This window comes from Pieris napi, chromosome 5 (assembly GCF_905475465.1).
Source record: "Pieris napi chromosome 5, ilPieNapi1.2, whole genome shotgun sequence".
Classification (NCBI taxonomy): domain Eukaryota; kingdom Metazoa; phylum Arthropoda; class Insecta; order Lepidoptera; family Pieridae; genus Pieris; species Pieris napi.
Window position 1 is genome coordinate 6,365,969 of NC_062238.1, and position 12,960 is coordinate 6,378,928.

Below are 12,960 nucleotides of genomic sequence, written 5' to 3' on the forward strand. Positions count from 1 at the left end.
AGTAGATAATCGATAGGTTATCTCTAAAATAATATCTTTTGTATATATAAATGATTTATCAGCAAAAATTGTAACAATATCATAACTCGTATAACATAACATAACAGTTGTACAAGAATAACAAAAAATTGAGAAATAGAAGTATTGTTTATTTTATTTTTATTATAAAAACCGTCTTTTCAAATTAATTATTTTAACAAAAGTATTAAATAATCATTCTTGATTTTATATTATGAAACATTTTGATAATTGATACTGGTTCAGTATTAAACTCGTTTAACACGTTCAATTAAACAACATAAAGCATTTTGTAAAGGTCATTAAAAATAAATAAAACACACATTTGAACAGTTAATATAAATATATTTTGAATTATTCAGAGGCTTCACAATATTTGGAAGAGATACTCGACATTGCGATCAGCGTTACTTACATTTGTATAAAAATAATATACAAGCTGTACTAAAAGCGGGACATTTATCGAATACACAATTATTAGTAACAAATATTTCTTACCGATCATACATTTTTATTGTACTCTTTCATTATTCTTTAGGTTGCGCATAGTCTACTTATCAACCATTTTGATTGTCTATGACTTTATAGATACTGTGTTGAAACTGTCACTGTTTAATATATTATTTAATCAAATAATTTAGAAGTATGATTTCTTATCATACTTATGCTGATAATATTATCTGTTGTTAATATTTCTTGAGACATTTCTTGAAATCATACAATAAAAAGTACGACGTTAAGGTGTTAACAAATTTATGACCTAACACCAATTATACACAGATTACAAAATGTATAAATTTAGACTAAAATAGAGTACTAAGTGTGGATTACATTATTAAAACAATTATATGATTGAAATTATTTAATGATATATATTATTTGATAACAAACGAGTGAAAATATAACAGCTTTGACAATTAATTATCAACTAATACAAGTATTTTAGTAATGATTACATTTTAACTAATATGTGTACAAGCCCATTATGAAATAATTCACTTATAAAAATGCAACACCATTGTGAATGGTGCGTTCGAAATTACTTACACTAAATGTATTTACATGCTGATTCTTCTAAATATTTGCATCTGAACAATACATTAAAACCTTATTTCTAATAACTATTTAATATTTTGTGCAATTGTTGATGCTTTAAAGTAAAAGTGCTTCTGAGACAATATTTCGCTAGCTTTTCGGCATTTTACAGAAGTTATGCTCTCAACGACAACCCTAGCACAAATACTTACTTTAACTTTAAATCAAATTAGGGCCTTATTTTATTTTCGTTCTTTAAGTTCTTCTTAAGTTAAATTTATGTTTCACAGACTACAAAATATTGTCTCTTAAGACGCACCAAGCAACTAGTTCTATTTTCAAAAATTTAATAACAACAATTGATGGCATCGAAACGTCAGAATGAAAGAATCGAAACGTCAAGCAGTAACAATTGCACACACTTAAGACGCGTCGTATTCGTTACATCTACTTAATTATACCTTAGGAGTGGATTTAGACAGTAATTAACGTAACCATAATCGGTACATAGATATAAAATAGCTAGAGGCCATCGAATCGAGTCAATTAAAGCCTAAACCCGGTATCATATAGCGAATTATCTCCCCATACTAACCTAACGACCGAAGACGCCTATTTGAATTCGGCCGGACGATGCTATACATAAATTGTGCGGTGTAATGCAATAGTAATATGATATCTCCACTATACGATAGCTGATTTAAAATTGTACTGTATTCTTAATTAAATTTAGCAATATGTATAAGACGGGAATTTACGAAATACGGGACAAATTTTTGTGCACTACTATATAAGAATCTATGTCATTTTATGAACTTACTGCTTGGCATTTTATTAATTTCAGATTAATATTTTACACCTTTATAAGGTTGGTATTAGTGAAGATATCATAGTATCGGCTTATTGCTTAAGCTTAGCTTTCCGATATGTACTTAAGCCCGCAAACGGGTGCCTCAAAGTTTTACAACATTAAACGATGTCCGAACATTTGTACCTTCATGGCTCCATTTTGATATTGAATTTGCCGACGTCAAAGATAGTTTATCTTACATCATACGAATATAAATTCTTAGCGAATACTGAATATGTACTTATCGAATATGAAATACAACAATTGAAAACAAAATAAGCAATAATCGAAAAATATAATCTCTGCCTAACATAAATTTCAACAATTCCACGTAACTGATTCACGAGAAAATATCCAAAATGTGAGACGAAAACAAATGGTGGGCATTAAATAGCATTTAATTAAATGTAGGAATGTATTTATTCTATTTTAGTGTCAGAGAAAGCACCCAAAATATTTGAAACTGTATAAAACCACTGCCATATTTTACCATAGCCGACTGTCAATGTCATTCCACAGATTATACAAAAGCGGTAAAACGGACCTCACTCACACCACGTTACATTAATGATTATATTAACATTAGAGGATTAACATCTATCAATGCATTTGCAGACCATTCATCCATGTGCTGATGCGTCTAGTCTCTGCTGGTCTATGCTATCTGAAACTAATCAAAGATGGTTTTTATTTTCTATTCTAAGCGATCCAGCAAAACTTTTAAAATTTAAAAGGTAATTTTGCTTACGTAGGATATTCTTGTGTCTTTGCAACTAAAATCATTAGAAATATTGAAGATATATTCACCAATGATAAAGTATGACCATACAGAGTATAAGATTTTGTGTTTCTTAGATATTCAGCTATCTGATCTATCAGATAGATCTGTGCTTGATATACGCCGTTTCCTATTGATATTTTCCTTCACCGTACGACCGATTGTTAAATAAAATAAAAACACAAAGAAAAATCCATTGGTGCGCCGCACACAAACTACGACCTCACGGTTGAGAGAAAGAAACACACTTAGGTCCATACTATTATTTGTATCTCAAGCCACAATGTCAGATATACCTTCATATAGAAACACAGCAGAATAGAAATAATGGTTTGACATCTCTAACAACTAGATTTAAGTTTATTTGACGTTTTAGAACACGGACCACTAGTCTAACACTGCTCAACACTCACTCAGTAATATAAAAATAACAACAAATGGGCCCTTCAAGTATTACGTAAGCACTATATGGTCTTTGATTTTCATATTGGTGACTACGTCAAGAGTAATTACTTTTTTTACACATAGTACCCACACATTATCTATGCTTAAAAACGAAATGAATTTTCAAGTATTCCTACAAAAAATCAATATGTTTAGGTACTATTATTTTTGAGAGGTTTAGAGGATAAATTGCAGTAAGTCTGCTTACGTAATACTTGAACGGTCCCAAAGTATGAAGATCATGAAAACCAATACCTCGCTCTTTATAGGATATTACAGGTTGGCTTTTTCTTCTTCGGCGGTTGTACGGGACAGAGTACCGCTCGTATCGCCTCATCAAAAACAGTCTTCAAGCCCTTTTGCGTCAGCGCCGAGCACTCTAGGTACTTCACTGCACCGATCTCCTTGGACATGCTTAGGCCCTGGTAAAATAATAAATTGCATAAACATATTTTTTTTTCTGATTTTAATAGAATTAAACCAACATATCATCCTAATAAATATTTGCAATTTCTCATGGTCTAACATGAATCAGCAAGGTATATCCAACTTTATCACATAGGTCTAGTGTTGCCCAAATGCAAGACCAAGACGAGACTTAGGCCAGTCTTGGTATTGTCTTGCGTCAATACACCTGGTCTCGGTCTTGGTATTGGTATTGCGCTCTCAGTCTTGGTCTTGGTCTTGATCTTGCAGCAAGAGTCTCGCAAGTCTCGCAAGACTTGCAAATACCTATTTGCCTATTGCTATTTGTGGGGGCTTGCGGGCTAGCCTGGAGCATTCACCAATGTACAATGTTCATCAACCAATAATAGCAGGCAGGCTACAGGCATTGTGTTGAGATTAGCAGATTTCATTGCAGTGTGCGTAGGTACATTTTTTAGGCAATTTGTCGTACTCGTGACTGGCGCGCTTTGCTACGTAGGTACTGTCGTTAAAGTATGTGTACCTAAGTAAGAAACGATGTAGGTACCTACTACAACAAAATTGTATTCCTTAGAAAAATAATCGTCGTACATACACGACGATTATTTTTATTTATTTATTAAATCATCGCTGAAGACAATAGTCGCTACTAGAGTAGGTACGATAGAAGTTGATAAACCGACACTGCAATTCTCGATGATTTTAAAACAAAATGCGTAAAGCAATATGACGTCGCTCATATTTGGAACTTTTCCACGTTTCAAGTTTGTTAAAATCACCCACTTCCAATTTTGCAGTGCTATGTCCTTTAAAAAGGTATAATAGGTAATCTATATATATATAAAAATGAAACCCGTTTTCCGTTGTCACGACATAACATGAAAACAGTTTGACCGATTTGTCTAATTTTTTTTAATAATATACCTTGAAGTACGAAGATGGTTCTTACGGAGAAAAATTAAAATAAAATTGAGTGAATCAGTCTAAAAACAACACTTTTCTATATTCCCATACAAAATATTCGTAATAATACTTAAAAGTGAATTTGAACTTTAATACCATAGCATAAAGTTCAAGTGTTAGTGGAGGGGTTCCGGGAAGGTAAATTTTTATTTTTTGACATAATGTATTTGTTGTCTTATCAATTTTCTTTTTTTATCTTACTAGCTAGACCGGTGTCCCGAATAGCAGAATAAGTATAAATATAAAGAATCGACTGTTAGGCGGTACGATGTTCGCCAGGCCAGCTAGTAATAATATAAACTAGGTATATTTTTATTACTTATAACAATTTTTATAAAATCTACCTATCCTTACGACTACATTCTTCCTTGCGAGGACAACATAATCTATTTGCGTCCGTTCTGAGCACCCGGAAACTTATTTTATTCTTTAGAACATGGGCAGTGGCGGCGACCTTTGACATGAAAGCGACGGCGGCAACACAAAGTCTAGAAGCGGACTAAATTTTTACCTATTTTGGTGGGGTTGTCGATGTTGGCATTAGCACAGAAAAATAAAATTAAGTAAACACAACGTTTATCCACTTTTTAATAACTAGGTATCCACGATAGAATATTTTTTCTACTAATTTCCTAAGGGTCGATTCGACCAAACTTCAATTTATACACGAGTAACTATACCAAGAATAATCTATTCCATGATTTTAATCTCGAGTAAATCCATAGTCGTTTGTCCACGTAATCGATAGTATAATTGCGCTAGGAATAACAATACGCGAATAGCAAGAAAATGGTGAACGAAAATAAAACTCGGCAAATAAATGTTGTTCTACAACGGGACAGTGTAAGAGCATACATCATGTCAACTCGATTTTGCCGTATTATAGTGTGAAAAAGTAGCTTTTAACAGGTGTCAAACGACAACAAAAAGTTTTTATTTCTTGTTTGTTTGAGGCTTTCGTCTAAACAGGAACTTCTGTTGAGCCCAGTTTTTTTAGAGAATTTCATTCTAATATTATAGAAAATAAAAAATCTAAAAATAAATAAATAAATAAATAAATAATAAATTGTTTAAACGTTTCATTATACAATGCCAGCCTATTAATGTAGTGCGTTGCGTTGACTTGAAATTAAAACACAGAACACATATTTGTGAAATGACAGAAATCAGCTGATTGGACTGACTGACGCCATTAAATTATTCTAGGAATAGCTGTTATTCCGTGCGAAACGGCGGTATAGTTACAATTCCCGAATAAGCCCACTATTCTTAGAATTTGTAGTTGGTAAAACGTAAAATTTATTTACTCTCGATTAACTGACGATTTATTCTAAGATTAAGATTTACTCTTGTTTGGTCGAATCGACCCTAAGTACTCAGTCTAAATATCTTTTTCATAATTTTTGTTTTTCAATAATATGTTGTGTGTAATTGTATGGTAAACTCTAAATCTTACTAGAGAGCTTTTTTAAAATAAACTTATTGAAAGCACTGACATGGCATATACACTTTTCAATCTTGCTGCTCACATTTTAGTACCTAGGTATCACTCACTATCTACCATTTACCGATATTAACAATGATTATTTCGAAATCAAAATATTCGCAATTCAATAGATGCAATACCTACTTAGTTATTAATTATCATCTCGCCCGACAGCTTTTAACGCTGTAGTGTTCGAATTCAAGCCAGTGTGAGAATGTATTTAAATAAAAAAAACTCAGGGCATTCAATTTATACCTACCTACTGCTGGGACATCTTCAAGGTCATTTAATTTTATACTGCTATACCAACCCTACCAAAATAGGTAAAAATTTGTGTGCCTCTGTCGGCGAATGCGGCGCTCAGTGTCAAATGCTGTGTTACACTTGTTGCAAACCGCGTCTTTGTCGGTAAATTATCAAATAAGTAGGTATTTAATACACCGACCGACCAACAGTTTATTCGCAGAACGTCACATTTCCCCAATCAACTTTGAACCTTAATTCTTTAGCGATAAACTTGAAAATCTGTTGAAGAAATTTGATAGATTGTAGTACCTTGATGTGCTGGCGTCTGTACCATAGTATTGGCTGCCGTAGAAACTGTTACTAGACCTACTCGACTCGCTGTTAGTTTTAAATTTTGCTAAATAGAAGAATAATATAAACTTTGAAACATAAGTTTCACACCTACATGATGTTTATATAATTTTGTTAACTATAATTTTAAGCACATACCAACCTACGAGTACTAACGTTAGATCTGCACATTAGACATTAACAAGCATAACATATTATTATAGGTAGATACCTACAAGGTATGAACTTTGCTAGAAAGTTATTAGGGAACAGATTTGTGAGTATTAACACGCTACCTACTTAATAAATTGTTGAAATATAATAAGTACTTACCTACCTAATCAATACAATACGTTTCAGGGTGCTTTCAGACGAGCGGCACGTTGCCAATTACAAATACAACTGCAGCCCTTAGTTTAGTGTTATGATTTGTGATACCTACGGTTTTGATACTGAGGAACGTTTCTCAAAATCGGGATTGAAACCAAATACCTACTTAATAACGCCCAAATCTCAGTTTGTCTTAACTGCAAGACGCAAGAGTCTTGCAGGCTTAAGTATTGTCTTGCTCAAGTCTTGCAGGGTTCAGTCTTGGTATTGGTCTTGCTATAATAAGGCGGTCTTGGTATTGGTCTTGGTCTTGCAAAAACGCAAGAACAAGACCAAGACTGCAAGACCAAGACCGATTTTGGGCAACACTACATAGGTCATAAAGACAAATTTCATTAATCATACAGCTTTAGTAGTCCATCACCAAACAGTGTTAAAGTTCGAGACTGAAACTTCTGCACTATTTGCATGTATAATAAATTGTTTACATTCTTGTATCGTAACTTTGAGCAGTGCACCGTGGGCTTATTTGGAACTAAAAGCAATCAGAAACACACAAATCACAATGTTAGTGCTTCCAATATTACATCGAGTACGTAAAGGCATATTTCTAGGAAAATACAGTTGCCTTATCGCTGACAAAATATCAAGGCAACCCATATAACAGAAAATTCAGAGGAAGTTAATACGTTAGGTAAAAAGGAGGAAAACCTCGACAATTATACTGGTCAATATAGGAGGTAGGACGAGTTATTTCATACAATGTCGTGCTAAACACAAACTATTTACTAAGCTAAGCGTTCAATAAAACAGTATTTCGTATTTTTATAAGTCACAATAAAAAAAAAATAAGAAAATAACAGTATAATTTGAAATTCTGTTCAAACAGATATACACGACATTCTGGATGCGTAATCGACTGTTGTTAAATCACAAAATACTTTTTATTTTTAATGGAATTAAGATTAAAACTACAGGACTAACTTGAAACATTATTTCACCATTAGAACCCTACTCTATCCTTAATACTAGATAGCAAAAACTATTGACAATAGAGCAAAGTGATTTTATATTTCCATTTTATGAATAATTATTTACCTGTGACCAGGTGATGGGAGCAAGTTTCTTGTCCTTCAACTTCTCAATGGTGTCCTTGTCTTCACGGAGATCGAGCTTAGTTCCCACAAGGATGATGGGGGTCGACGGACAGTGATGCCTCACTTCAGGGTACCACTGAAATCGATATATATATAAACTTTAGTATTTTAAATAGATAAATCATACCGCCTAGTGTTTATTTTAGTGACCACAAATCTTAGATAATCTTAATGAATGATAGCTATGAGCTTGGTTGATTTGACCGCATTTACGTTTCTTTAATTTATGTCAAAATAGAGGCTCTATGGACTTCGTTATAGCTTAAATACGTTTAAGTTATCAAATTGGTTTAAAAATTGTTATTCAACAGCCAATTCAACTGGCGCAGTATGACTTTACTATTTATAAAAAAAAACGACGGGTTGCACTCCGGGAATGCCGGCAGAAGTGAAAACTTGAATATTAACCTTGTGCATTTATGCATTTTTGATATTTTGGAATGGTTAGGGAATAGTTTTGCACGAATTGCTTGAATTATCAGTATAAAAGTACTATCATTTACATTACATCTATGTGATAGAATACAATATTTATTTATTGCGCTATCGTACACAAACATGACAATTTATATTACATTAAATACGCCAGCTGTCTACTCTCCATCCGTCTTACGAATTTTCTATCAGGTCACGTGTCCTGACGCGAGTTTAACATTTTTTACCCATTCCAAAAAAAAATGTACAACGCCGCTAAAGAAGTTTTCACTTCAAAATTAACATGAATTACCTTAGCGCGGACGTTTTCGAAGGAGGCAGGGTTGACAAGCGAGAAGCATATTAAGAAGACATCCGTCTGCGGGTAGGAGAGTGGTCGCAGCCTATCGTAGTCCTCTTGACCAGCCGTATCCCAGAGACCCAGGTTGATTGGCTTCCCGTCCACCATCACATTCGCCGAATAGTTGTCGAACCTGCAATGTTAAAGTCTTAGTCAGATAAGAAACTATAAATTCACCGCAACTAAGTTGTCGAAGTCAGAGACTTGACAATTTAATGTTAGAACTTTAAAGAAAGTTTGGGCGTGATTCTGGAAATTCCTTGTGCGATCATCATATACGTAGAACATTTTATTTTTTATTGATACCTAATTAATGTATTTACATGCATTTTTAAGCATTCATGTTAATTTAGAGCAGTGTTGGACAAGTGGTTTCAAAGTGCGACTCTCATCCCTTGAGTCGTAGGTTCCATCCCCGACTGTGCACCAATGAAAGTTTTGTCAAAGGTGAAGGAATAGTGAAGAAACCGGCATGTCTTAAACCCAAAAAGACGACGGTATGTCAGGCACAGAAGACGGATCACCTACTCGCCAATTAGAAATGATCACGGAATAGATACAGAAATCTGAGGCCCAGACCTAAAAAGTTGTAGCGCCATTGTTATGTTGTTTTAAAACTCCGGCCATCTTTGGAATTCTGAATATCTGTCAATCGCATTATATTCATCAAACATATTTTAGCTTACATCTATTGCACACATACGTAATATTCCATCTACCTACAATTTCTTCGACATTAATAGGCTAAATATAATTACTTTCACAACCCATACTTAGCACTAATCCTATCAGTGTAATTGTATCTACCGCCACTAGGCCAAGGAGGCATGCAAATAACTATCATTAAAATGTTGATTTCATAGTTGACATTAATAAAACTGGGACATTATAAATATGCGCATTGATATCGTATTTAAGCTCGCGGAATAAAGAGGGTAGTAATTTGTTTAACGCGTCTATCGCTTCATTTAACGATTTAGATTTTGACCTAGTTTAGTTTTATTTGAAAGAGTTTGTATTTATAGTGTTTAGATAATACAAATGCAAATTAGAAGCTCTGTGGACCTACTGGGTTTGTCCAGGTCAGGCGATTTTTCCACGCTCAACATTTACTAATATGGGTAAACCGCATTGTATAATAGAAAAGCTCCTTAAGTGATTCAAAGATCATTCCTAAGACATTTTTATCGCAGCTACATACTTGTGAAATTCTTTATTGAAACATTTAAAGTGCTCGTCAGCTTAAATTACAAACCATGCAATGAGCATGACTAACTTTTCTTAGAGGCAGGTGGCTTATTTCTCAGTATTCGACATCTGTTTATTGCTTAATGATGTTTTAATAACTATATTCTCAATTGCACAGAAGTCACTGGATATTCTATACGTCGGGTAAACAGGTGTTACTTGACCAAAACGTGCGTGAACTTATGGAGTCTCATTATCAATTGTTGATTTAAGTTTTTAATAATTGTGCCGACGTTATTTTCCGTAAAAAGGAATCGCTACCATGGAAACCAATCCCGTACTATAAAACCTATTTTGCAATTTCCTATAAAACCCCTAATATAGGATTTGAAGACGATATTTATTATAATATAAAATAAAATAAATAATAGTTAAAAAAAACTATAAAACACGCTTTTAAAGCACATCAAAGTAAAAAGTGAAAAATAATTCCTAATTTAGGCTGAAAATGGTAATGAACAAAAAATACTGGTATTATTGTGAAAAAGCGTGGGGCGCTCTGTATCGAGCAACCCAGTAGTTTTTTTAAACTATATTTATTTTCCACTTTTTAGTCGTAGCAGCAATACGTGTAGTCTCAATTTAATCGTATTGCTTTGTGGACTTCGTGGACTTGGACAAAAATTCATTGTTTTTTCGAGATAAACCTATGAAATTATTATATTGTCGCTGATTCTTTATAAGTGTACAAAGTTTGAATTAAATCTGTCCGTTTAAAGTGGGTCAAAATCGAGTCCGAAGGAGTCGGTTACATACATACATACATACAGGTGAAGCTAATATAAAGCGTGTAAAAACACCGCAATTACATTTGAAAATATTTTCTCGTATTACATATTCATACTTTGTGTGTAGTATCAATTCTGAACAGCAGACCTGAATATAACAAATTTGAGTCGAAATAATTGTATTTGTGAAATTTTGCACTGTTTTTATCATCAAATTAAACATTTAACGACTTGTATGTTAATTGCAGCGTCGGCGATACCGAAACTGTTACATAATTAAACCTATTATCTCCGAACCGGTATAAGTCAACACAATTGAAATTCACACGAAATGTGTGGGATGAAAGCGCTCTAGAAATTATATCTTGTTAATCGATTTTCGTCGTACATTGCTTAAGTACATTAACATATTTTCAAACGTAATAATAGGTTATACTCACGCCCTACGACGCGTTGAAGAGATAATAAATCTGCGACTAAAAGCGCCTAATCCAGGAACAGTTAATATAGTTCGCAAATATCATGAAGGCCAGTCAAAAATAGTATAAGCTAAATTTTATTATTCCAAGTCGACAAACAATATGATGCATTTATATTTTTCTTCTAACATTAATCTTTAGAGGTGGAGTTGGCAGAGCACAATAAAATATTATTTCCGACAAAATATGAAGATAAGATTATAAATATATCACCTGTTTATAGCCGAGCACATATACTTTCATTTTGAAGTTTTCTCCATTCGAATTTTATAATAATATCGTCAAAGTGCGGGTTACGTAATATTGTTTACGACCATACCAATTTTTACAGAGCTTGAGACTTGGTGACATGCATACTGTATTAATGAACGCTCAATTTATATTAAATTTAATACATATATTTATTGACAGCAGTAGTGCCTTCAGCGTGCGATGGACTTTCTTTCTATGTGCGTATTAATATTCGCTCAAACGGTAAAGGAAAACATCGTGAGAAAACCGGCGTGCCTTAGACCCAAAAAAGTCGACGGTGTATGTCAGGCACAGGAGGCTGATCATCTACTTGCCTATTAGATTGACAAGGCTGTAGGCAAAGGTTGTAGCCCCACTGATTTATGTTTTATATATTTATTACAACACTGCTTTATACTAGTCTGTTCATTGTATGAAATACTTCCTATGGGGCCGACACTTCTGCGTTATCAAGAAAAGTAGATCCATTCTGTACTTATCCGAAACTAATATTGTTTCATAAAGGCGGCTTGACTAGACATATTTCTCTGTTGTTCTGGGAACGTTCACAAAACTCACATCGTGAAATTAATATACATTGTTATTACTTTCGTGCCAATAATATGCCAACTAAATTTAATAATATAATTACTTACACTGTAGGTATGTATTCTCCTGGGAAGGCATTCGTTGTATAACTGATGAGGAGACATGTTTTACCGACGGCACTGTGGACAAAAAGAAAATACGTTCATTATCAACAAACTTTAAACTTTCAGAAGAAAGTATCTGTGCGGAAAGGGAATCGACATAATTATGCAAACTAATGTATTTAAAAAAAAATGTATTTATTCATTTCAAGTAGATATGCGCTACAATGTGTGAAGATTTGGGAACCCTTTTAAGTAAGAAATACCTGTGTCAGGGTTCCCAGCTCTTCCTTAATTTCGTTCTTCCGTATTTCTGACGCGTAATTTAATTTATGAACAAAAATTATATTAAAAATTTCATCAAGTAATGTACGGCTCTGGTGCTTTAAATAATTTTAGGATTGTAGTTTTACTCGATATTAACCACGCGCGTAGAACAATAGAATATAAGCGAAATAATGAACTGTTAATTGCTATGTAACGAATGAATGCAAAGTAACAGTTGAAGAGAGTGCCTGCGTCTGGCTATAGTCTCGAGGCGTCCCATGATTTAGGAAATCGTCACGCTTATACAACTAAGAAATCCTAAGTGAGCAAAATGTACAGCCTTGGCTCGTACAAGTCAATCTAACAAAACAAAAAAAGGTATTTTAACACGACAGCGACCTCAAATCCCACGACAGTTCTCTTTCCGCACAGACTCTAGAAATAAACGCGAAAGCAAGTAATTCCCTAAATTGGTTTAATGTTCCAGTTACCTGACAGTAACAGAGCTTTAACAATCCT

The 12,960-nt window shown here is 33.6% G+C and overlaps 1 protein-coding gene across 1 annotated transcript in view; it reads right to left on the bottom strand.

Annotated features, from left to right (window-relative positions):
• Positions 1-342: 342 nt before the first annotated feature.
• LOC125049346 (ras-related protein Rac1) overlaps positions 343-12,960 on the bottom strand; it is a 31,858-nt gene continuing 19,240 nt past the window's right edge. Inside the window, exons 2-6 of the mRNA XM_047648521.1 lie at positions 12,181-12,252; positions 8,791-8,971; positions 8,005-8,139; positions 3,381-3,547; positions 343-2,573 (exon numbers count right to left, since the gene is read on the bottom strand). Of these exons, the coding sequence (XP_047504477.1) occupies positions 3,389-3,547; positions 8,005-8,139; positions 8,791-8,971; positions 12,181-12,252 (547 nt within the window). The 3' untranslated portion in view covers positions 343-2,573; positions 3,381-3,388. The remainder of the gene's footprint in view (positions 2,574-3,380; positions 3,548-8,004; positions 8,140-8,790; positions 8,972-12,180; positions 12,253-12,960) is intronic.